This window comes from Streptopelia decaocto (genome assembly GCF_964273445.1).
Source record: "Streptopelia decaocto genome assembly, chromosome: 11".
Taxonomy (NCBI): domain Eukaryota; kingdom Metazoa; phylum Chordata; class Aves; order Columbiformes; family Columbidae; genus Streptopelia; species Streptopelia decaocto.
This window is the reverse complement of record NC_138666.1, coordinates 5,780,248-5,803,717: the sequence shown is the minus strand read 5'-3', so window position 1 is coordinate 5,803,717 and position 23,470 is coordinate 5,780,248. Positions and strand designations below refer to the sequence as shown.

Genomic DNA, 23,470 nt, shown 5'->3' with positions numbered 1-23,470 from the left:
TAAAATGTAAATGACTTTGGTTCATAATATATTCCTGACCATATTTCTTTAAGACAGAAGTGTCTGTCTGTCAGCAAACTCTTCTCTCTCCTTCACTAACAAACTGTAACGTGCGTTTCAGTGTTGGGGTAGCACATTTGCAGGCAAGATTTGGCTGTGACAGTGTCCAGTGCAGTGTCATCACCACCGAGGGCTCCGATCCTCTGCTGATTGTTCAGAGCGGAGCTGCACAAACATCAGCTTTTAATCAGAAAGTTTTCTAGTGCACGCAGAACCGCAGCATCTGCCTTTCCCTGTGTGCTCCTGCATGGTGTTGATTTAGTGTGTGCTGCTTTTGTCTGAAGCCAGAGGGAACTGGAAGGAAGATTTTCGGTTTGGCTGTGTAAAACATCCTTGTATACACTGCAGTTTCTTTGAAAACCTGCCACTGTTGCTGTAGCAGCAATATAGTTCTGCCAGTGCTGACAATAACAGGAGCACTGGTGGGAGGACTCGCTCGCAGCCCCGTCCTCTTTGCCATGTGCAGCCCCTGAACACGGGAACACACCACGAGTCTTGCTGACATTCCTGCACTTGAGCTGTCTGAAGAATAGTGGTGCAGGTCGTGCAGAGGAGCTTCCTCAGAATATTAATGTGCACGGGAACGGAAGGAATTTCAGGTTACACTGACAATTTGAGTCCCGTGTTTAATCATGTTATTCTGACACGTACTTGAAGACATGAAATAAAAGCATTGTTTAGTGCATGTTACCTGGTGGATTGAGCTCTGGGTAAGGGACGCTCAGTCGAGTCCTGCTGCTGGCTGGGGAATGTTCTGAGTTATGTTCTTCCTACAGTTCAGTTTCTGCATTTGCAAAAAAAAGTGGGAGTAATCAGACTGACAACTTTATAGATCTGCCTCAAGACTATTAAGTACTATTTTGTGTCCTTTTGCTCAGCTGTGCCAAGTAAAGGCTTTTTCTTGCTCTTTGGCTTTTGCCGTGCACTTATGCAACAATTACCTTCCATTCTTGGAACAGCCGCTGCAGTTCATCTGTTATGTGTGCTCGAGTGGGGTCTTCCCTTCTTGCCCTGTTCGTACCCTGAGCCCGTCTACAGGGCTGTTCCCCTCACTGTGCTGCTCAGCAAGCCCATGTCAGGTCTGCTGAGGTTGCAAAGATGGTAGGAAATACAGAAACTGTGATAGTCTGTAATATAAATCCTCGTTTAACGGGTACAGAACAGAAGCTGATTTACCTTTGTTGCCTATTCTTTCCTTCTGGCCAATCTTTTTTTGTAACTTTACTGTGTAAAACCTCTGCTGTACCTTAAGCAGAGCTGCTGTTTTCTGCAGTTATGGGTGGTTCTCACTTCTGCAGGTGGGAGTGTGGATCCCCTATGGACTACTCAAAAAAGCCAAACAAGCAAACAAAAAAGAAAGGGGGGAAGGAAAACCAAACCAGCAACAACCACCAAACAAACAAGACTTCAAACAAACAAGCCGCAAACCCCAGTTAACCCTCCGCCACTAGAGTAGAAAGTGCTGTAGTGGTCAGAGACTGGTCTGGCCTGTGCCTGTCTCAGTCTGTTTCTGTTCTGGTTTGATGCACTGCGCACTCTGTCTTTTTTCCAGTTGCCTTTCTGGGACTCTCAAAGCTTCCTCTGTTGAGCTGCTTACTGAGTGCTCCTTATCCTGCCTTGGCTCGGGTCTGTGTCCCCGCTCTGTCCCCGTGCCAGCCCTATCAGCGTGCCACCTCCTGGGGCTGCGGTTCTGAAACCTCCCCTGGCTGTGCACAGGCTGTGTCGTTTGCACAGAGGCGTAGGTGTGTATTTGCAGAGTAGCTGTAGTACTGTTTCATTTTGCTAATTAAGAGATAAAAAAGCAATACACTGTCTATGTTTTCACTGTGGAATTTACTCCAGTGGGTCCTGATGTTACTTTTCCCAGTTCAGCCGTGGCAAGAGCGGTGACTGCGCTGTGTCACGGGGAGATTCTGCGTTGGTTGTTGCACTTGAGGGTGGCCTGAGGTTTCTGAAATGAATCCTCTGTTCTCTGTGCTGTAATAACCAAACTTGTGCAGTAAATTCCTGAGATCTGCAGGAGAACCTGTTTGCCTTTGGTGGCTGTACGGAGAGCTTGTCAGCTGGCTCTTACAGGTTTTTCCTGACAGGCGGAATAGTTCACTTCGAGGTATTCCCACACCCCAGCTTTTGTGTACAGAAAAATGCATGAGGGTCATGTGCCGCTAACGTTTTGCAAGAAATCAAGGCTTTTCTTAGATGATGAATGTTCAGATCAGGTGTAATACTCCCCATTTCCCCCCCACCTTCTTTAAAAACTCTTTGTGAACTGAGCTATTGTGGCGGAATCACTGGCATACAATAAGCTTAACTACTAAACTATATTATTTGTCATAGACTCTGGACTTCTGTGTAGAACAGAACTTCAGGTTAAACAAACCACAGGGCAGTTTGACAGATTCAGAGCCCTAGATTTTTCAGGTGTAGAGTAGATCTTACCTACAAAGGTTTTTGAGAGAGGTACTTGGTTGCATGTATAGTTTTATTAAAATGCAGCTACCTTTGGAGTGAGGAGTGACAGTCAGGCCTTTAGCTGACATTTGGAACCTTGGTAATACAGGTTTAACCCAAAACTCTGTCTTAACATGAGCTGATCAGCATCATAGAATCTTCATACATGTGTGTGTGTACTCAGAACCTGAATTTGGATGCTTAGCTGGGGATGTGGTGGAGCATGGACACCATTGTGTTTTCCTTTATAGAGTTGCTTTGATTTGCTGAGCATGTGTGCTCCACTTTTCTCCTCCCTCCCGTGTAGCAGAGGCTACTTGCAGGTTCATGTATTTCTAATTGTTTCTTAATCTCAGTTCCATATAAACAACTCTCCTTGCCTGTTTGCTTGCTTGTTTTTTTTTAATCAGCTTAGAAGTACATCATTAGAAGAGATTTCTGCTTGGATGCTGCCAGCTGATTAGAAGAGTACACCAAGGTTTTGTGTAATCTCTGGTGTGACTGTCATGTGCTACAGCAAGGAAATGGCTTTGGAAGAAGCAGCCAACTGTGTATGGGTATTAAAACATGTTGAGGACACCAGTATCAGTGGGGATCAAGCGGGCAGCCGTTCTGTGCCGGGAGCTTATTTAAAGACAAGTTTTAACTTTGCTGTTGGTCATGAGGTCACAGAAGTGGTGAGGGATTTCCAGAATGTACCTACCCTTAAAGGCAGAAGATGCCGGCTGGAGTGGAAAATGCCCCATCCGTGCTGCTGACAGTGTGGCTGGTTTTCTCTGTCGCGCCATGATGGCGTTTGAGCAGCAGGGCTGGCCTGACCTCGGAGTCTGCGCTGGGGAGCACAGGGGAGCTGCTGAGGGACCCTCACTTGTAATTCTGTGGGACGGAATACTGCAGCCATGGGTACTTCATGTACTGTGTTACAGCTAAACAGATTATGTGCAACATTAGCTACTTTGGGGAAGTTATTTCTCTTTCCTCCTCTTGTCTTCTGTCCGCTTGAAGTGGCAGCACCCATCTCCATTTCAGTGTTGAAGTTATGTTATTAAAAGAGACCTTTTCCTTGGAAATGGCTGCTGCTCTGACCGTGGGAGGTTATCTGAAACTCTGAGATGAGAATTCTCCTTTTTGGTTACGAGGGAGAGCCCTCTCTATGGTGGGAATGTGTGCGCTTTGGAAGAAGCGGGGCTGGCTTTGGGCCGTGCCCAAAGCTGCAGTGACTTCTCACAGAATCTTTGCGCTGCCTTAGCACTCCCCAAAGGAAGCAGTTGTGCTAAGCTGGATTCCCTTTCCTTCCATGAGCGTAGCTGCTCTGTTCCTAAGAATAGAATCTAAATAGAACCACAGTTTCCTAGTTAGTCAGGAGGAACCCAATGTTCCTGGGGTGTTTCTGAAAGGTCCTTTGATACTGTGATGATGAGGATGGTTTAAAGTTCAGGTGTAATATGCTCTGGTGGTGGAGGTGGGGAAAGGCTTCAGTACTTGGGTTTTGCTGTAAGCCTGGCTGCCTGTGACCATCCTGGTTAGTCTGTGTGTAGAAATCTGAAAACATTCCTACAAAAGTCTGTGCACTACGGTGAAATGAGTAAAACAGGAGGGAAGGAACACTTAGAAATGTCAGTTTGGCATCACAACCAACCAGGCTTTTGCACTTTCACTGTAGTATCAGATCAGCTTCACCTGCTGTTTCCTTCCTCTTCTGAGTTATTTTGCCTCAGTCTTTCCCAGGCCTCTTCTTTCTGTCCTTCCTGTCCCCGGCTGCTGGGACCCATGCAGATACACATTGACCCAAGGATATATTTTTGTGCAGCCCCATGGTAACGCATGAAGCCCTCTCAGAGATAGCTTTTGTTCCCTTCTTTTAATTTCTAGTAACTGATCTCAGTTGCACGTAGCATTGTGTACCAGGTGCGCTTACCTTCCAGCAGTATTGTGTGTCTGGGTGTGGATCTGCAGGGCCTGGTGCTGCTCTGTGGTTCTGGAGAAGTGGTGAGTCCCTGGGTGGGTTCCTGCCATGGCCAACGGGACTGGGACGGTTATTGTTGGGCTCAGCTGTGCTGCTTTTGACGTGTTGCCATAACAAGCAAATCCACTACCATATTACTCAATTATTTTTAAAGAATATTTCAATTCCGAATGTTTTGTGCAGTTTCAAGCAGTACACTAAGTCTTCTCCCCAGATTTAAGTTTTGCCATGTTGGGTATCCACCTCATGTTTGCTGCTCTGGTCAGTATAGCCACGTGAACTATAATTTTCTAACCCATCAGTATAACTGGCAGGAAGATCAAAGTTAGAAGCAGCTGATCTCAGATAAGAGATTAGAGGGGTGGGATAATCGGATAAAGGGCAGTTGGAGAAATTTGACACTTCAAGTACTTTTTGTAAATCTGCCTGTCCCCGGGTGTCCCTGGTTTCAGTGGTTTGGAGCCTGGGCTCGTCTGACTGAGATGGAATGAGTGTGAGTGGCTCCCGGCTGATTACCAGTGTTTTGTTGCTTGGTTTGTGTGTTGATCTTGTTTATATTTCATAATAACAGTAACCCTGAAATGCATGTTCCTCTGTTCCTATGTGGAGAAAGAAAATGTGTTTATGGGAGATGTTTGATAAAAATGGAGCTACATGTAGCAAAAAAAAAGCCCTAAACTTAAGATCAACTAATATATTTGTCAAGAGGATTTAAAATCAGCAATAAGTTACGAGACTCTTAGTGCTGTCAGACAGGTGGAACTTGGCTCGTTGATTCAACGCAGTGGCTGCTTACAACAGGAATTCTGTCTACATATTTTTTTCTCGCTAATTAGGTAGAAATACGTAACGAGGCTGAATTTTTATTTCTGCCTTCAAATGTAATACTGCAGTTACGTAACAGCCTTTTTTGTGCATATTTTCCACATGAATAAACATAGAATCATAACAGAAAGTTTCATACACTCAGTGTGTGTGTGTGCGCATACGTATGTAAAACACGGTGATGGAGATGAGCTGATCAATAGTGAAGCGAGCCTTAGCTATTTAAACACCATATCAGATGTGGAGGGAAACTGTATCCTCTGGGGAAGAAGTAGTTTCCTTGCAAGGACTCTAATCGTTCTGGAATTTGTCAGTTTTTGCTTTAATGTTATTTATAGTGCAGCATATATAAACATTGGCCTGTGTTTAGGTGAAAACACAAAGTTTCATTTGAAGTCTGATTTGTGAAGGGCAGGTTTGTTGCAGCAAGCCCTCTTAAAGATACCCAGACTATTTCAAATTTCTCAGAGATTTGAAATGATAGCTCCTAGCAATCCAGTTCACTAAATACGTAGTTTAGCCTGTGAAGCTACTTCTTTCTTGAAGAAAAGCCAGGAGTTGGTGGGGTTTTTGTTTTTGTTTTTCTTAAAGTTTGGCTTTGACCTTAAACTTCTGCCATGTGTTCACATTGTCACAGGAGGGTTGAAGGGCCCTTCCCAGCTCCCCCAGTGCCACCCCTGCCATGAGCAGGGACATCTTCACCAGCTCAGGTTGCTCAGAGCCCCGTCCAGCCTGGCCTGGGATGTCTCCAGGGATGGTTCATCCACCACCTCTCTGGCCAACCTGGGTCAGGCTCTCACCACCCTCAGGGGCAATGATTTCTTCCTCGTGTCCAGCCAGTCCTTTAGTTTAAAACCATCACCCCTTGTCCTATTACAACAGACCCTGCTGAAAAGTCTGTCCCCATCTTTCTTATGGGCCCCTTTTAGGTCTGGAAAGGCTGCACTAAGGTCTCCCCGGAGCTTCTCTTCTCCAGCTGAACACCCCAACTCTCTCAGCCTGTCCCACAGCAGAGCTGGTCCAGCCTCTGATCATTTCTGTGGCTCCTCTGACTCCTTTCCAGCAAGTCCGGCTCTTCGCCAGGCTGTTCTAATCCTGCAGTTCTGGTCTCTTTTCTTCCTTGTGTGTTACCCTGTAGAGCTCCCATGTTTTTCCTCACTCCTGTTTGGGGTGTTCTTATGCCGTATTTCTGGGAAAAACTTAAATTTTAAAAAGGCAACTTGTCTCGGAGGGAAATGCTAATACAGCTGTTCCTCAGAGTAAAACAGGAGCAAAAATACTAACAAATGTATATCTGTTCCCTTTGCCTTCCGTACCTTTTAAGATCTTTGGCAAGCACATTTTTTCCCCCAATTGTTCCAAAGAATAAAATTATGAATTTATGGTTAGTTAACTTGGAACTGTCTTGAAATATTTTACTTGTACATTGTCTCACCATTACAGATCACGCTTACAGAAAACGTCAGCAGAGAATTTCTGCTTGGCATTTGGATGGGAGCCTCTGGTTGCCAATATTTTGAGTATGTTGCTTTTATGACAGGACCTAATGCACATAAAGCATTTTAGTTAACAACGCGGGGCGGGGGGGTGTGTGTCTAGTTTTTGCAGAAGAATTGCTGAGCAAATGTATTTCAGTTCAGGATCAATTGAGTATAATTATTGCTTCATGGGGGGGGGGAAAGAACTTTAAAAATGCACATTGAGTTTTCCATGTCTGTCTCAGGCACCTAAATAATATGTATAAAGGGGTTTCATCAAGTTTTGTGCTGTAGAATTGTTGATGCAGTTTAGAGCTGTTCATTCCAGTTACGTGCATCTCCGAACGGGATGTTGGAAATAAGGGGTTTTACATAAGAAGAATTGACACTTTTGGGAGGACTTTATTCAATATTGCGTGGATGACGGTACTAAATTAGTTTTGTTTTCTTTGGAAGTGAGTGGCACAGTCGGAATTCAGCAAACAGGTTTGTCTTTAGTTCTCACATGATCCACCGTACCTGCTGACAGCCCCTTCGTTCCAAATGAATGCAGTTTCCGTGGAAGTTCATGAATTATTTCTTTGTTTGAACAAGTTTGTATCCTTTTGTTTCAGTCTCAAGAATGTATATCTTAATGTTTTTGTGTTTTGCTTGTTTTCTGAAATAACTTTATTCCATTATGTTAAGATTGCCAAGTACTTAGTGTAGCTTTTTCAGAAGGTCGTGTAAAGGTTGCATTATGGTTCATATCTTCTAGGCAAAAACGTAATTTCTTTTGTCTTACAGAACACACATAAATTGTTGATTATATCTTTTTTGTCTTCCCTCTGTTCAACAGAATCTGTCTATGACCTTCTCCCGAAGGAGCTGCAGTTACCACCTTCCAGAGAAACTTCTGTAGCATCCATGAGCCAGACGAGTGGTGGCGAGGCTGGTTCGCCGCCTCCCGCTGTAGTTGCTGCTGGTAAGAGTTCTCATTTCTTCCCGGGCTTTGCTGAGGGCTGTGACGCTCTGGCCAACATGAACAGTGCTGGCAAAGTTCCAATTGTAAAAAAGAGCTTGTGGAGAAGTAACAGAGTTCATTCTAGGAGAATTTAGGTAAATTGAAGTAAATTGGGCAGTCCAAATGACAAGGCATTCTGTGCTAATGATTGCTGTTTTTCATACATATATCCTCAAGGAGTAAGTTACGTGCTTTGCTGTTCTGTTACGCAGCGCAGGGCTGTTACCTCCTGGAATGCACTCTGGCTTCAGAGGGAATAAATACCAATTTCGAACTAAGGCACAATGCTGACTGACTGTAAAACTGCGACTTCTAGCTAAGCTAAAAATGGGAGATTACATTTGGGCCCTGAAGCTTTTCCCAGACTGTATGGAGGAAGGAAGGTCATGAGGAGGCTTAGTACTTAAACTGTGCTCACACATACCTCTTTATTGGAATGTATTACACAATTCTCAAATACATGAGAATATCAAATATGCTAGGATGACACTTCTATAAACTGATGGATTTAAATTCATTATTTTTCTAATTGACAGCATATAAGAATGAGGCATGACTTTTTTATCTTTGTCTTTATCTTACTCCCAGTCATGTTTTAGACTTTAGGCTGAAGGCCCTGTCACTGATCTTTATTAAATGTAAACAAAATAGAGGATTTAAGGCCAAAGTCCTGATTTGTGAGGTTAGCCTTAGTGCTGCTTTGCACCTGGAATCCTTGTCAGTAACTTGTGTATGTTACTAAACATGTGTGCAATGAGGAAAAAAACATTATGGATGCATCTTTCTTCATTGGATAAAGGGATTTTTTGCATAATTTGGTCCCCATATTTCTTACAAGCTCATGTCCCACTTTCCTAATTGGCCTTGAACTGTTGCTTGAGAAAAATATATATATTTAAGGTGAGGATTCCAATAGCTGCATTTTTTTTTCTATGAGTTCATATACATTAAATATTTGTGTGAGAATGTTTCCCAGATTTGCATGGTGCAGGAATCCTGATCAGAAACCTAAGTGGTTGTAGACTTGTCTGAGAAACTTTCCAGCACTGCTCACCATTCATGTTTTGCCAGACCTCTCTGAGACAACCTGTGGATTTAACTGTGCACAGTGGAACTTCGGGCATTGAAATAATTTGATGGTTTTATTTATCCTATTTAAAGGATTTGATATTTTTGTATAACTTTATTCAAAAAATAACTTGAGCATGCATTTCTAAAATTGAGTTACTTAATGACTGGTTTGGTTCATAGACAGCAGCAACCAAATCCTGTAGAAGCACATATCTTAAAAGCAAACAAACTAAAAAAATCCCACAAACCCTGTTACACTCTAAATCCACAGATAGATATGAACTGCTAATTACTTCTGTATCTAACAGAGAAGACTTAAACTTGAATGGAACTAAATGTCTGTTACCTCCAGGTGTTTAGTGTCTGCTAACAGCCAGTCCAGTTCCTTTTAAAAAACCAAAGAGTGTTCGTGTTAAACTGCAGCACAAATTTCTTGAGTGAAAAACTTCAAAAAGTAGCGTTGAGATTTTTTGTTACCACTGAAAGGACCTTCTCCTTCAATGAGGAGGCTTGTCCCTGTCGGTGGGCGGAGGTTCACTCAGGCTTAGGCTGGTAGCGCTGCTCAAAGCCGAGCTTTGCCAGTGCTGAGCCTGGGGAGCTGCTCTGGTTTCGAGTGGGCAGACCGGGCAGAGGCAGCTTCTGTCCATGGCTGTCGGCTTGTGACTCTGTAAATCGGTTATCGAGCCGTGGCTTCCGAGCCCTTCCACCCTTGTCGCGACAAGCCAGCCAGGTTCTGGGCGCTGGTAAAGTCAGGCTCAGAACTATAAACCACAAGCAACTGCAGATAAAAATTCTGTTTAAAAAAAAACGAACCAGGCAGACGGTAAAGCCCAAGCAGAGTAAAGACTAGTTTTGTTTTGATTGCTTGTGTCACTGTCCGCTCCAGCGGGGGCCGGAGCAGTGGAACTGTGTGAGCAGGGTCCATGTAGCGAGTGCTGCCCTGCGCATCGCAACAGCTCAGCCCCAATGCTTTGCCCAAGGGATAGTCAAATAGTCAAATAGTTTTAGTGTAACATCTTATTGTTTGGTTTTTTTTATTTATTTATTTTTTTTCCCCACCTATCCACCACATCCTTGAAAGAAAATACCTGCATCTTAGGTAAATGTTTACCTGCAAAACAGGTCTGTAGACTGTTCCAAAAGTGTAGAACAGAGTAGAAAGCTGAACAGAACAGTCCCTTCTTCTCCCTCTGCTGTTGGGAGGTCAGATAGATAGATGGATATAAAATACATCTCAAGGGTGGACAGATGGCTGGGTATTTCTGGTATGAGGCCAGGCTTTTTTTTCTCATTAAAACTGGGGACAAACTCTTAGAAACAGTGGAAGGAACATCAATGTCTACAAAAATTGTCGGGAGGGCTACAAGGAGAGGTGAATTCACTCTTTGTGGTGGATCTCAGTGGCTGTTTCATAGTCACAGTCCCCCCTGCCCCCCCCCCAACTCCCCCGTGTAGTGACCGATGAGAATTTGTCCTCCAAGCCATTTCAGCTCAGCATGTGTAGATGGGCGCTGGTCCCTGATCTCTCCCCTTTCTCCAGAGAACAGGACACAGGTGTTTCAGCTGCATTCTTGCCTTAGCTCTGCCATGGTTCTAGTTGAAAGGGTGTCTCATGTTTTCTATAACTGTTTCAGGATTGCTGCAGTGTCTTTGAAAAGTTGCTGCCACGTTTTCCAGCCCTGTTACTCTGCCCTGTGTAGTAATGAGAAGTCTGGCTGGGCTGGGCTCTGATTTCCCAACAGGAAAATAAGAGGAAGATCAGCCTGGGCTTTGTGCATGTCTGTGTGCTTACACAGGAAAACATAAAGCTATATTCTACATTTATATTTTTAAAGGCCTGAGACTGACTGTTCATTTCCATGTCTCAAGTTCTTAGTAGCAGAATGTAGGCACATTTTCAAGGAGCTGCCACTGTCCAGATGAGGAGGAAGGATGAGTTGGGCAACCCAGTGTTCCTTTATTGGAAATCTTGCCCTTGTTCTCTGTAAGTCTCTGTCTTTCTTACTTGCTCTGAAACCTCATTTTTTTTGGAAGTGATAGAGAAATTATAGTTCAGTCTCCATAATGTTGTAGATAATCTCATTTACTCTTGTTTTTAAAAGGAAGGGCTAGTTTGAAGTGCTGCTAGCAACGCCGTATGTGGAAGCCAGTTGCAGATATAATTACTCTTGATAATGAGAGGATTACATTTCAGGGGATGATCCAACGTGATGTGAGCTTTTTACTACTCCTATAGTAGTTAACACAGTGTGTTCTCTGCTTCCTGAAACACACAGTAGGGTTGTATCTGGCTGAAATTTAACTTGCTTGAGGCTTTTCTGTCAGTCACTTTGCTGTGGGGTTTTGCTCCACATAAATCACGTTACAGGTGAGAAATACATATTGCTGCAGTTAACTTCTCTGTTTTTTTCTGAGGAGCGGGATGGGCTGTTTTTAGCAGCAATGACCTTGCAGGGTCAGACTTCTAGTTCTTCCATTTGGAAATTCGTTTTGTGATTTACGGAACAGTTTAAAGAGTATTAAAATGGAATGTTGCTGATTGGATTTTCATTAATTAGTTAATACATGTGTATCTCATATTCATTAATCCAGACAAAAGAGGTATTACTCACTCTCTGAATATCAAACAGGCAAGTATCATTTAATAGAACTCTAGGATTTTGAGCTGCGATGTTCAGAACCTGAGCTGCTATCTCCAGCTTCTAACCCCATTATTCCTCTGGAAAGCTGAAGGGAGGAAAAGGATCTGGTTTTACTGCTAGAAACTGTTCTCTGTGCTTGCTGGTTGAATTACAAGTGTCTTTGTTCAGGGGACAGGAAAAGGAGGATTTTGCCTGCTGCGGTACCATAAACACATTAAATATGAATCATCTTCTAGACTTGAAATGCAGGAGGGTGTCATGCTGAGAAATGTCATTGGAAGCTGTGCCTGGAGCTTTCTAATATGAAGTAAACGTGCCTGAAGTTTCAATAATGCCTTTGACACAAAATGTTAAGCTCCAGTTGCAAGGAGGGGTGCTTGATTCTTTTTGGTCAGTTCTTAAAAGTAGAACATTTTTTTTGTGTGTTGAGCAAGACACAAGTGCTTCAAATGCTTAAAATTCAACCTGCTAATTTAAGTCCTTTCTCAAGGTGCCTTTCTGTTCGGTAGCTCAACACCTTGTTCTTGTCTTTTGAGTCAGCTGTATTTTCAACCGCGTACTTTGAACAAGTGTTGCATTTTCATCTTCTGTCTCCAGCAGCAGGAACGTTCAAACCCTCTGAGCCCCAGGGAAGGAAGCGGCTGCAGAACTTGCTCCTCTGCTCCTGTCTACTCCTCATTCTGTGGTGGATCCAGCTTCTTGATGAGCTCTTGGGCTGCTCTCCCTTTTCCATCCTTACCAGTTTTTTATATCGCTCCCCGGGATAGTAATCCCTGCATAGCTTCCATCCTGGCAGTTTCTTATCTTAAATTGAATTCTCCACGAAAAGAGCATTGTTCTTGCCGTAACCAAAGGGAAACAAATTCGATGCCGCTGAAATGTATTTACTGATCTCTTTTTGCATTCTTCAGATTTTCATATAATTAATCTGTGATGTATTGAATTTTTCTGGCTCCCAAATATCTCTGATTGTATCCTGGGAAAATATTTGGTAAACAGTGAAGCTTCACCTTTTTGTGGTCATGTCAATTTTGTGCTCCGCTTAATTAAAGGGATAAACTACTTGTCCCAAACAGGCATAATTGGCTTTTTTGATCGGACTTGTTACTGAAATACTTGCCATAAGCATTTTTGGTCATTTTAATTATGAAAATAAGGCTTTGCTTCTCACTTGCTGCTGTAGAGAAATGGATATAAACCTTTGCATCATCTGTGGGGTAGAGACAGGGTGCTGATTACCATTGCCAGGATGAGGCTTCTTCGTTATTCTCGAGCTAAAGATTCTAATAAAGCCTCAAAATGGAGATGTGAGATTTAATTTTTTTCGGAGTAGCTACAGTCAGGCTTCTTGATTTTTATTTTTAATGAAAATATTTTGTCAATTTATCATCCTTCCTGGTGTCATTAGTCAGTTTTTCCTGTTGATACAGAAATAATTCCCAGAGATTTCAAAGGGGATATCAGCACTGCTACTAATTCTGTTATCCTGGGCTTATGATTACATATTGTAAACAAATTATCAGAAAAAAAAAAAAAAAAAATTCTTCTTTGTACTTGATCTCCAGTGCCTGTAAAAACTTGAATTTCTTTGTAGGCTTTCCCTTCCCCTTCCCACCACCCTCCCAGTTGGAAATTCCTTCCTGTGGTGTCCTCGGCGGCGCCTTCCAGGGATTCCTGCCCGCTGGTGTCGCAGACACGGCTTTGCTTACAGATGCGCTGGAACCAGGTCCTGCTGCTCTTTCCAAGGGCACCTTCCTGGTGCGTGTTGCAGGCCTGGCCACGCTGGGTCAACACTGGCAGTCAGAGTCAGTTTGGTTGGAAAAAACCTTTAGGGTCATGGAGTCCAACCATTAATTTAGCGCTACCAGATATGTGGACACGTTTGAGAATGATTTCTGGAGCCCTGGTAGGGAAATGTGTGGCCTGGGCCCTGGGGAGGACCCCCCGTTGTCTGCACTGTCTGCTGGTGAGGAGGCAGCTCTGGGAGCGCTGAAGACAGGGATTTCTCTCCCTGGTTTTGTTTTATAGAAGCTCTTTAGGCAACGTGTTTTCTGCAAATGCAGTTAGAACGTAGTTGTGGAGGGTTGTATGTGCGTTGGGTGCAGACGTGGAGCAGAGCTTCCTTGTGATTACCTACAGAGGATTAGATAGATGTACTCCAGATCATCACTTTTCTTCTAAATTAAGTTTATTTTCAGCCTTCCTGAATCTCCACGTTTTCCAGAACTGCTCAATCAAACACAAGTGCTGTTTTATCAGTCCGAGAGATTATTTTTAAGGCAGCTTCTTGCATTAAGTAGCTTCTGTTCTTACATTGAAAAGACTTAAGAATTACTTTGTGACAAGAGAATTCCCTGTTCCTGGATAATTAATGAAAAAACAAGCCGTTGAAGGGCAGAAAGAGAATGATCTTACTGCAGTTTTATTTGGGCACCTCCTTGCAGTAGCAGCATCGCAGGCTTGGTGAAGGTCAAGAGTTCTTAAATTCTTAGAAAAGAACCACCATACAAGTGAAGAACAGAGGAGCGTTTGTGCAGTTGTTGTGCCGGGTGATGGTACCGTCACTCTTTTTGGTGACAGAGCTTGGAGAGAGCAGCTGGGGGGTCCTAGAGTTCTGACTTGCTTGTGTGCAGCTGATACTGCTGGGAGATACACGGCCTGGGGTGCGAGCCACTAACCACAGTTCTGCTCGGATCCCTCAGCTCCAGTGTTCGTTTAATAACCATGGTGTTTGTAACAAAACCAGATTGATTGATGTATTTACCCAAAATATAATACACTGCTTGGTTCAGCATGTGAATGTAAGGGGAATTTACACTGTTGGGCTTAATGAAAATTAAATTAACCTACCTATCTTGAATCTGAGTGTTTTTAATAACTGGTGAACTGGATTGCTTTATTATATTTGCTGGGATGCTAGTTTTTTTCTCTATTAATACACTTAACTTGCATTCTAGCTTCGCCATTCAGAGACAGGCATCGAGTGGTGGGTTGTGTGACAGTGTCTGTCAATAGTGAAGACAAATAGTGCCAGAGACACTTAACCCATCCAATCTCACCCAGGGTATAGGTCGGTCTTGTTTTCAGACTTCTTCATAAGTCTCTTTTCTTTCTTTCCTTTTTTTTGGTTATTTTTTTGTTTTATTTCTAAATAGTGGATTGATACTGATTTGAAACTAAACTTTTTGGAAAAGTTTTTGACATTACATCAGTAATACAAGAAGAAGAAAAGTAGAACCCCAAGTTTGGCATGTGAGATGCTGAAAGCAGGTTTGCAGCCACTTTGTGAGTTCTGGGTTTTACCTTTAAAACCTTTGGCAACACAAGGGTCAGTGATGGAAATTTTGCACATGTATCCTTCTGGTTTTGTTCTGAAATTGTTCTGTGTCCAGAGGTTCGAATAAGCCAATGAAAATACAAAAGTCTTATCAAGACCATGAATGAACAAGGAGTTCGGGATTGGCTCCACGTAAGTGTTATCTAAAGACGAGACTCCCTCAGTGCCAAGTAGTGATTTTTCTTTTTTCTCCTGCCTTTCAGACCTTTTTGTAGAGGCTGAATGCCTGTTTGACTTCACAAGATAATAGGATATAGACATATATGTCATTGCCTTAGTTGCTAACTCAGGAGGTAATACATTTTCTTTGTGCAATGCTTTATGTTTCTGAAAAGCAAAAGACTGCACTGACTTGCTCCTGGGGATGCTCTTTGCTGTGTGTTCCCCGGGCTCTGCCGTTCCATGGCCTGTGGTTTTCAGCCGCATGCGTTTGTGCCGCAGGCGCGTTGTGTCCGTCTGCCGCTGCTGCCTTTGGCTGCTCCTTGTATTCAGAAAGAACCGGAATTATTCAGTCTCTTGGTTGCGAATGTAATTCTGTTCACTGCCCAAAAGTGAGGGAGATGTTTGGGAGTGGGAGGCACCTTTTTAGAATTTCCGGGAAGCAAAAGTACAAATGACTGGTGTCACGAACAACTGGAAATTCTTTGAAATTTTGTTTTCCTGGGAGTGGTGCGGAGTAATTGCTTATCTTCACTTGCATTCTGAACTCCAGCACTAACCACTTAGTTTGTTCGTTCTTTGTTATTTTCTCTTTCATTTACACACCACAGAATTGCTTGTTATTGAGGTGTAAATTATGATGTCCAAACCAGAAGCAGCGCTTCCGTATGCTGATCTGGCCGACGTCGTCCTGCCTCTCTTGGAAAGAAAAAGCTTGCAGGACAGGCAACAAATTCTGAATTACTTATTTCAGCCACCTTACCTGTTACAGTGATGGCAACGAATAGATTCAGGAGGTTTAGTTTCAACATTGATCAAAGTCGCTCTAATGTGGAAGTAGTTTTCTTTTCTCTCCCATTATTTTACTAAGAAAAAGGAAGAGCCACCTTGTGATGCTGGTGCCCGTTTTGTGAGTAATCCTGGGGCCACACGCTTGCCGTAACATGCACTTGGCTTCTGGTCAGTGGTGTTGCTCTGAAAGCGATTTTTGTTTTGAGGCTGTGCTAAAATATATTCAGTCTTATATTTCAAAATATCCTTGCTCATTTAAACTATATATTTATCATTGCAAGCACTGTTAAATTGCAAGTGAAAGAGCCACCTGTAACAATTCTTATTCCCATGTGTCTGAAGAAGGTCACCTCAAACAAGAGCAATGCTTAAGCTGGCAACATGTGTGGCCGCGTCCCCTCAAATGTGACAGCCCAGCCCAGGCACAGCCCTCGCGCACAACGGCCCTGCTGGCATGGGGGTGACATTTCCTTCCTCAAACCCAGGGAATTCAAAATGCTCCCACCTCTTACAGCAATACTTGGCACATTTGAAATACTGAAAACTTTAGAATAAACTTTTTTTTTCCTAAAATACAACAGGCTTAACACAGAGATCTCCTTTGAGGTTTCTGATAAATGGAGGAGATTATAACCAATTTATAAGGGACAGTGTTTCTTTCCTTTTTAAATGCATAAAGGAGGAACACGTACACACACAAGCTTTTAACTTCAAGGAAAAAACCTGGGGGGGAAATTTTTGGATAGCAATAATGAAAACAACTTAAATATTGCAAAATGCTGCACCCTAAAATAATGATACCATTAGCAGCTCTTTCAGCTTTATACTGAAAAGTATTCTGTTGACTGATAGATTTATTTTTTCCCCTAGGAAAGTCAGGGCAAAGTCCAATGGTTGTATTTGAGGGCAGGGTGTGCACTGAACCCTTTGCTGTGCAGGGTCTGGGCGGCGTTTGCCGTCCCTGTCCCGTGCACACCTCTGCAGGAATTGGCACTTCAGGTTTTTCTTACAGGTCTTTTAAAAGACCTTTCTGAAACATTCCCAGTATTTGCTGTGAAAAGATAAATCTTTGATATTAACGTAGTGGAGAAAGTCTTCCAGTTCCAAAGCCCTGCTGCCCAGTTCCATGAGCGTTTAATTGTCAAAGCCTTTGTCATGGGCTGGTAGACATGAGATGTGCTCACACTGTTTCACCAGTTAAAAGAAGAATTGCTGTATAACAGGGGAAATGCAGCTGTTCAGTAAGGCGGTTGTGCGGTGTTTCTGCTGCGTGCGCCCGTGTTCCCTCTGCACACACTGGTGTGCACTGTCTGCATGCTGCGGGTGTCTGATGGCCTGGACAAGTGGTGAATGGAGACTGATTCTGTTTTAACAAAACAAAGCGAACATCCCAAATAGCAACAGTCTTCCTCAACTCAAAGTGGCTGCAAATCAGCTCCTAAATATGGTCACTGAAATTAATATCTAGATTTAATAGTTCTTGCCAATCCTATAACTGTTTTTGAAAAAAAGCATTGCATTAATGCATGATATCGAAAGGATAAATCTGCCTTTAAATTGGAATGCAGTTCGAAGTGACTGAATTCTTCAATTTCAGCCACTGTATTTGCCAAAGAAACTGGAAAATGGAACTGGTATCATTCATCTGCTCCTTGTTCACTGGGAGGTTTGGGAAGAGGCTTCCCATGAAGATAAAAGCAGAATAGTTTATTGAGAAACTGGAATGACCACTAAATTTTACAGTCTGAAGTAGTGTGGGTTTACTTTAAAATTCATTTAGTGCAGATGAGCTGCAAGAAACAGTAACAGTTTAAAAACTCTTTTTCATGGGTCGTTGCTCCCCAGTACTCACGAGCAGGTTGGTTTCTAGGGAGGTTGGCTGGGTTTGGCTCTTAGTTTAATATATATGTCATGGCTGAATATACTTTATTCTGTTAGTTTTAAATAGCTTAAACTATATAAATAGTGCAACTGTATCTAAACCTCTTAGACTTGAGAGATTAATATATTATTTTGGATTTTTTTTTAAGAAATCCTAAACAAGAAGAAGGAAAACATCACATTCCTCTCAGTAACAGGTGTTACCTGTAGGACACCAGTAACCAGCTGAACAAACTTATTGGATAATTATGTGTATATATTATGCACCATTTGTTTCCAAAATGAGATGATTTCTGTGGTTCTGGTTTATTGAAGTGTTGTCAGCACTGCAGAAATGCAGAAAATAGCATCTGCCCCCCAGGAAGTGTAAATCTGAATAAAAAATCCAGTTAGTTATTCCTCAGTGAGCTACGGCTGATTTAAATGAGTAAATAAAAGCCTGTGTTTGTTCCAATTCCTCTCAAATGTCTTAGCCCATATTTTTGGCTTATCTGTCCATTAAAATGATTCAGTGGAAATCATGGTGTTGTTCTCCAGGAACGTGCAGGGGTTTGTTTCAGTCGTTCAGCTCTCCTTTCATGTTTCTAAGAGAGGTGGTTCTTGTGGTGCTGTCTCACGTCCTGCTCGGCAGGGCTGCTCAGAGGCCTGGCCCGAGCTGTCTCTGTGTGAGGGACTCGGTAATAAATTCTGAGCGAACTCCGGCTCAGTGACCGAAAGAGTCAAACCACAGAAATTTAACGTCGGTTTATATCAGCGCATCACCAATACCTTCAAAATCAATAGCTGTGTCATAGTGACTGATACCAGTTCCATTTTGCATACCGACTCAGTTGATTTTATATTTTATTTCTCATTTATGATGGAATATTCAGCAGCTCTTTTTCTCATTTATTTTCTCATATTTTTATTCCAGGATTTGCCTCTGAAGCAGGGAGTGTCTGCATTAAAAATGACCTGTAGTTCTCTGCTTCATAGGTTAGAAACTTATTTTAATATTTTGTGGCTAAGCACAGTCCCGTCTTTTTCAAAAATAAAAATTTCCAACAATAAGCGGTTTAATTGGCATTGAATGTGGATTATAAGCATTTTGCATTGGGGCTTCCATTATTTTAGATGGAATGGCTTCTACACAATAACTAGTCCAGCTGAGGCAATGAAAGCTCTGTTTACTTGCAGCCGTTTGTATGAATTAACGTTAAGTTTTAAACAAGTTGATGACAGTGGATTGTACTAAGTCTTATTTGGCCATGGCCAAATTACCGTAGCGGTTAGGCCGTATTGCTTTAAGCATTAACATTCTAAAACGTTACCAAATTCCAAATATTTGCTGGGGGAAAGCAATCGGTTCCTAAATCACTTTATTTCAATGGGACTGCTATAGCCAGCACACACAGAACCGTGTATCTTGTATTTACTTGTGAATTATACACCGCAGATGCTTCTTCAGCTCCTTCCTCTTCCTCCATGGGCGGTGCTTGCAGCTCCTTTCCCGCCTCTTCCAGCGCCGCCGTTTGCTCTACCTCAGTCACCGACAGCAAGGCTATGCAAGTGGAGAGCTGCTCCTCAGCCGTGGGGGTAAGTACCCGAGGGGTAAGTGACCCGCAGTTCACCAGTCACACGGCCCCGCCGCCCGCGCCGAAGAGACACACAGTCCTGTACATCTCGCCGCCACCCGAGGACCTGCTGGACAACAGTCGGATGTCCTGCCAGGATGAGGGCTGTGCGCTGGAGTCCGAGCAGAGCTGCAGTATGTGGATGGAGGATTCACCCTCCAACTTCAGTAACATGAGCACCAGTTCCTACAATGATAACACTGAGGTGCCACGTAAATCACGCAAACGAAACCCAAAGCAGAGGCCAGGGATCAAACGCCGAGATTGCGAAGAGTCCAACATGGATATATTTGATGCCGACAGTGCCAAAGCGCCTCACTATGTCCTTTCTCAGCTCAGCACGGACAGCAAAGGCAACTCTAAAGCAGGAAATGGGTTGGTATCTGCTTTTTTTTTTTTTTTTTTTTTTTTACAGTTCTATCACCATATGTAAAACCAAACTAATAAAACTCCCCCCGCCCCCGTCAAGTGTTCTACTCAGGTTCTCACATAAATCCCTTCCCTTTTCCGCTCTTCCCTTTGGCATCCTAGACTGTGATCAGTTCTCATTAGGCCGGTTAATCTTTATTTAGAAGATAAAGCTAAACTTGCCCACACCAATTGGATGCAGCACTGATGAGTTCATCTGTATTCTTGTTTAAGTGAAATTCCTAAAAGATTGCACCATCCCATTTATAAATAGCAGTGAAAACATTATTGTATTAAAAAAAAAAGTCAGAAGTGGACTGGACGCACCCTAAATCTTAATGCTTTTTGCAGACTTATGTGAGGATTTCAGTCTGTGCACTTCACCTGCTTCTGTTTCTCTCTTTCTCTATTCATGAAATAGAGAGAGTGATGGGAGTAGAAGTTAATGGCTTGTTAAGATTTTTCATCATTTAAATTAACCTACCCTTTACTTTTTTATAAAATGTTAAGATGACACGGTGAACCAAAATTTTGTTTTTTCTTGTTAATTCACTTCTGTATTTGATTTTTTCAGAAATAAATCTCTAATCCTGTTTCTCTCTGTGCTTCTGGGTTGTGTGCATGCGTGTGTCTGTACGTGGGCACGCCTGGGTGGTGGCCTCTCATCTCTCCCACTTCACACTGTTCACTAAATGCATTTCAGTAGTTGCTTAAAGGGGGGAAAATCCATCAGTTTACACCAGTGTGTTGATACATTTTTTTTAATTTTATTTTTTAACTTGTGGCTTCTTAATACTTTTACGATGGATGCTCAAGTGGATAGATTTGGTGCTTTTTTTTTTTTGAGGGGGGATATTTTGTTTCTGTTTTTACTTTCATGTCTGTGCTCGCAGTACGTTCTAATGTTCATCACAGTAATGGTGAATATTAAAATTTGGCTGATGGGAAAGATGATGAACTTCTCATATTCCAAAGGGAAAGAGCCTGGAGTCTGTATTCCCAGGGTCATTGCAGTTCCATACTTAAAATTTCACTGTGAGAAAGTGATGCTGAGAAACTCTCCAGAGTGTGCGGCCTGGGTACCACAGTGCTGGAGCCAAACTGGTGGTACTGGGGGCCCCAGCCCTGCACCTGCTCACCCCTTGAGCTCCTCTGCTCCATCCTCACACCACTTGCCCGCACCTGGCGCCAGCTGAAGCTGTTAATAAAACATTAATACAGAAGCAGATTTGCATATGTAAAGCAGCTCCTTGGAACGAGGAGGCTGCCTCGGCGAGCACAAAGATCAGGCTTTCCCCACAAACTTTATGGAAAAGGAAGAACTGCGGGACTTGTGAATGGGATCTCTGGACAGAGAAGGGAGATTTAGTAAACTCTGGAACAATACGTATGATCTCAGTCTAAAACATCACAAAATTATAACATTCCATCAAATATTAGGGACTAACCAGTGAACATGGATCGCTGCTGTCAGCAATACTCTGAACGCAGGGATAGATAACCGTAATTTTTTTCCTAATATGTCATACACAGGTTAGGTTGAACTGCAGCTAAACTCGTGTGTAACAGAATTGACCTTTTATTTAAAAGCTCTGGGACAAGAAACGGCCAAGATATTAGAGAACTTGGTTTTGCAGCTGTATATGGAGATGCAGTGTTACAAATCTAGGGCATGGTAGGACTGAGGTTTCTGGCTCTCCAGCCATGGAGCTGAGCCAAGGGAGTTCATTGCTCCCGGCGTTCAGAAAAGAGCAAGGAGAGCCCGGGCTGGGCTGTGCAGTGGAAATAGCATTTGCCTCAAAAGAGCCTTGGAGTCAGTTGTCTTTAGAGCTGGGAAGGAAAAGAATATATTCCTGTGGAAACTTAGAACTTGTGAAAGCCTCTTTAGAAACAGATGAATTGGTGGTGATTTAGGGCAGAGTCTCAGGTTTCCAACGCACTCGGTCTCGCTCAGGCCTTTGCTGGGAGCAGCCCTGACGCCAGGACCAGCAAAGCTCAGCTCAAGGAATTGCTTTGAACACGGTCGTGGGCTTTGCCACTTACATGGCTGTTTTACAATAGAAGTGCTAGCTTTCAGGAGCCATTGTCTGGTAACAATTAAGCTAATAAATAAATGTGTATGAAATATTTTACTGTTTGCATGTGCATGGGTATTAGTGGTATAAAAAAACTAAATTAAAAGGACACGTAAATGAAATATCCTTATAATTGGAGAATAAAGACCACTGCCCAGTTCTGGTAAAGGCTTTACAGTTGCTTTCAAGTTAGGCTAATCTGATTGAAAGCAACGATTACTTTCGGTTTCTAGAGGGAAGACATTCAAAATAATCGTTAGCCAGCACCTCTTTCCTAAATATGACAATGTAAAACATATTAGTATGTGGACAATTGAGGTAACTTAGGTTTTAAGACTACTGTCAGAAAAAGGGAGTTGTGTTGGAGAGGCCCAAGTGTTAACAGCACACGGCTAAAACTTCACATTTTAAGTGTTAAAAGTGACTTTCACTTTGGCTGCCTCTCAAACGCTTCCATTCAAATGCAATAACATCTCAGCCTCCTGTTTTAATTTACGGAGCTGGAGATGTGAGCAGGTTGGTCTGAGCAATCCCAGCGACGGTTTTATGCTCTCCCGTCCTGAGCGGGTGCAGGAACCTGAGCCCCCGTGGCAGGTTGGGTGCCGTGGTGCCAGTGGCTGAGGTTTCCTTCCCACCTTCTTGGGGCACGTTAAGAGATTATAGCTGTGTGATTTAGAATCCTGATTGAGTAAAAGAGGAGATAGTCATGGAAAGTTCATAAATGTATAATTTTTAATCACTAGTCCATTGGAGTAATGTCCTGATTATCTAATGAGCTTGAGTTTGATTAGCATTTTTGCTTAACTTATACAAAAGCGAAGAGCGTACTGGTGTTAATTACGGTTTATTTAGTGTATTGCAGGTTTTGTATATGCTCCGTTGAAGAATAATTTTGTCTCTTTTATTTTCCTAAGAGAAGGTATGTTTTTACATAGCATTTTTGTTTTTTAAATGGCCCGTTTGACTAGACTACGGCAGAGCAGTTGGGACCCCTTGGCAGAGAGATGGTGCTCTGGCAGTTTTTCGTACCAGTTTTTATCTCGGTCCTGCCTCTGTGGTCACTGGGTTGAAGACGAGTGCGTGGGGCAGCCGGGGCTGCTCGGGAACACGTGCTGGGGCAGCAGGAGCCTCGCTGGGCAGCCCATGCTGATGTGGTTCACCCTCCAAGCAGGAGAACGTGAGGGAAATTCTTGCAGAGCACGGCCATGTCCAGTTGAGCCCTTTCTTATGTCTATTGAAAGGTTTTGGATGGTCTGTAGAAATACAAGCGTGACAAACAGGACTTGGAGGGGTCGGGGCAGGGAAGGTGCTTGCGCAGGAGCAGCTGGGCCAGGTGGTGCAGGAGTGACGTGGAACCGTCACTGCACCCCGGCAGCTTGAGGAAGGTGCTGATAGGTTTGTCAGTATAAATCAACTGGGGATTGGGAAGAGAACGCTATGGGTCACCCCGGCCTTCAGGGCAGTGGCAAAGCTCTCGGGAAAGGATTTGGAAGAGGCGGCATTTCTTTCACCCTTCTCCCTGAGAAGAAACAATCAAGGATAAACTGCTTCCATATACTGCACATTGAAACAGGATTTGTTTTTCAAGCAATTCACACCTGTTATTTTAAACTGCTTTCTTCAGAGTTGGAAACTACTTTTTTTTTCTGCATCAATTCATTGAGCACTTTTTCTGCCTGTCCCGTTTGCCATGGCATGTCTATGTTTGC

General features: G+C 43.0%; 1 protein-coding gene across 7 annotated transcripts in view; it reads left to right on the top strand.

Moving 5' to 3' along the window:
- Nucleotides 1-23,470, top strand: part of NFAT5 (nuclear factor of activated T cells 5) — a 58,182-nt gene that overhangs the window by 11,188 nt on the left and 23,524 nt on the right. For 3 of the 7 annotated variants that reach the window (XM_082062578.1, XM_082062575.1, XM_082062576.1), the window contains exons 2-3: nucleotides 7,619-7,744; nucleotides 19,101-19,653. In XM_082062578.1, coding sequence (XP_081918704.1) covers nucleotides 7,619-7,744; nucleotides 19,101-19,653 — 679 coding nt within the window. Of the gene's footprint in view, nucleotides 1-7,618; nucleotides 7,745-18,578; nucleotides 18,641-18,667; nucleotides 19,654-23,470 lie in introns of those variants that run through there. The other 4 variants (XM_082062579.1, XM_082062577.1, XM_082062580.1 and 1 more) reach the window with 4 other exon arrangements.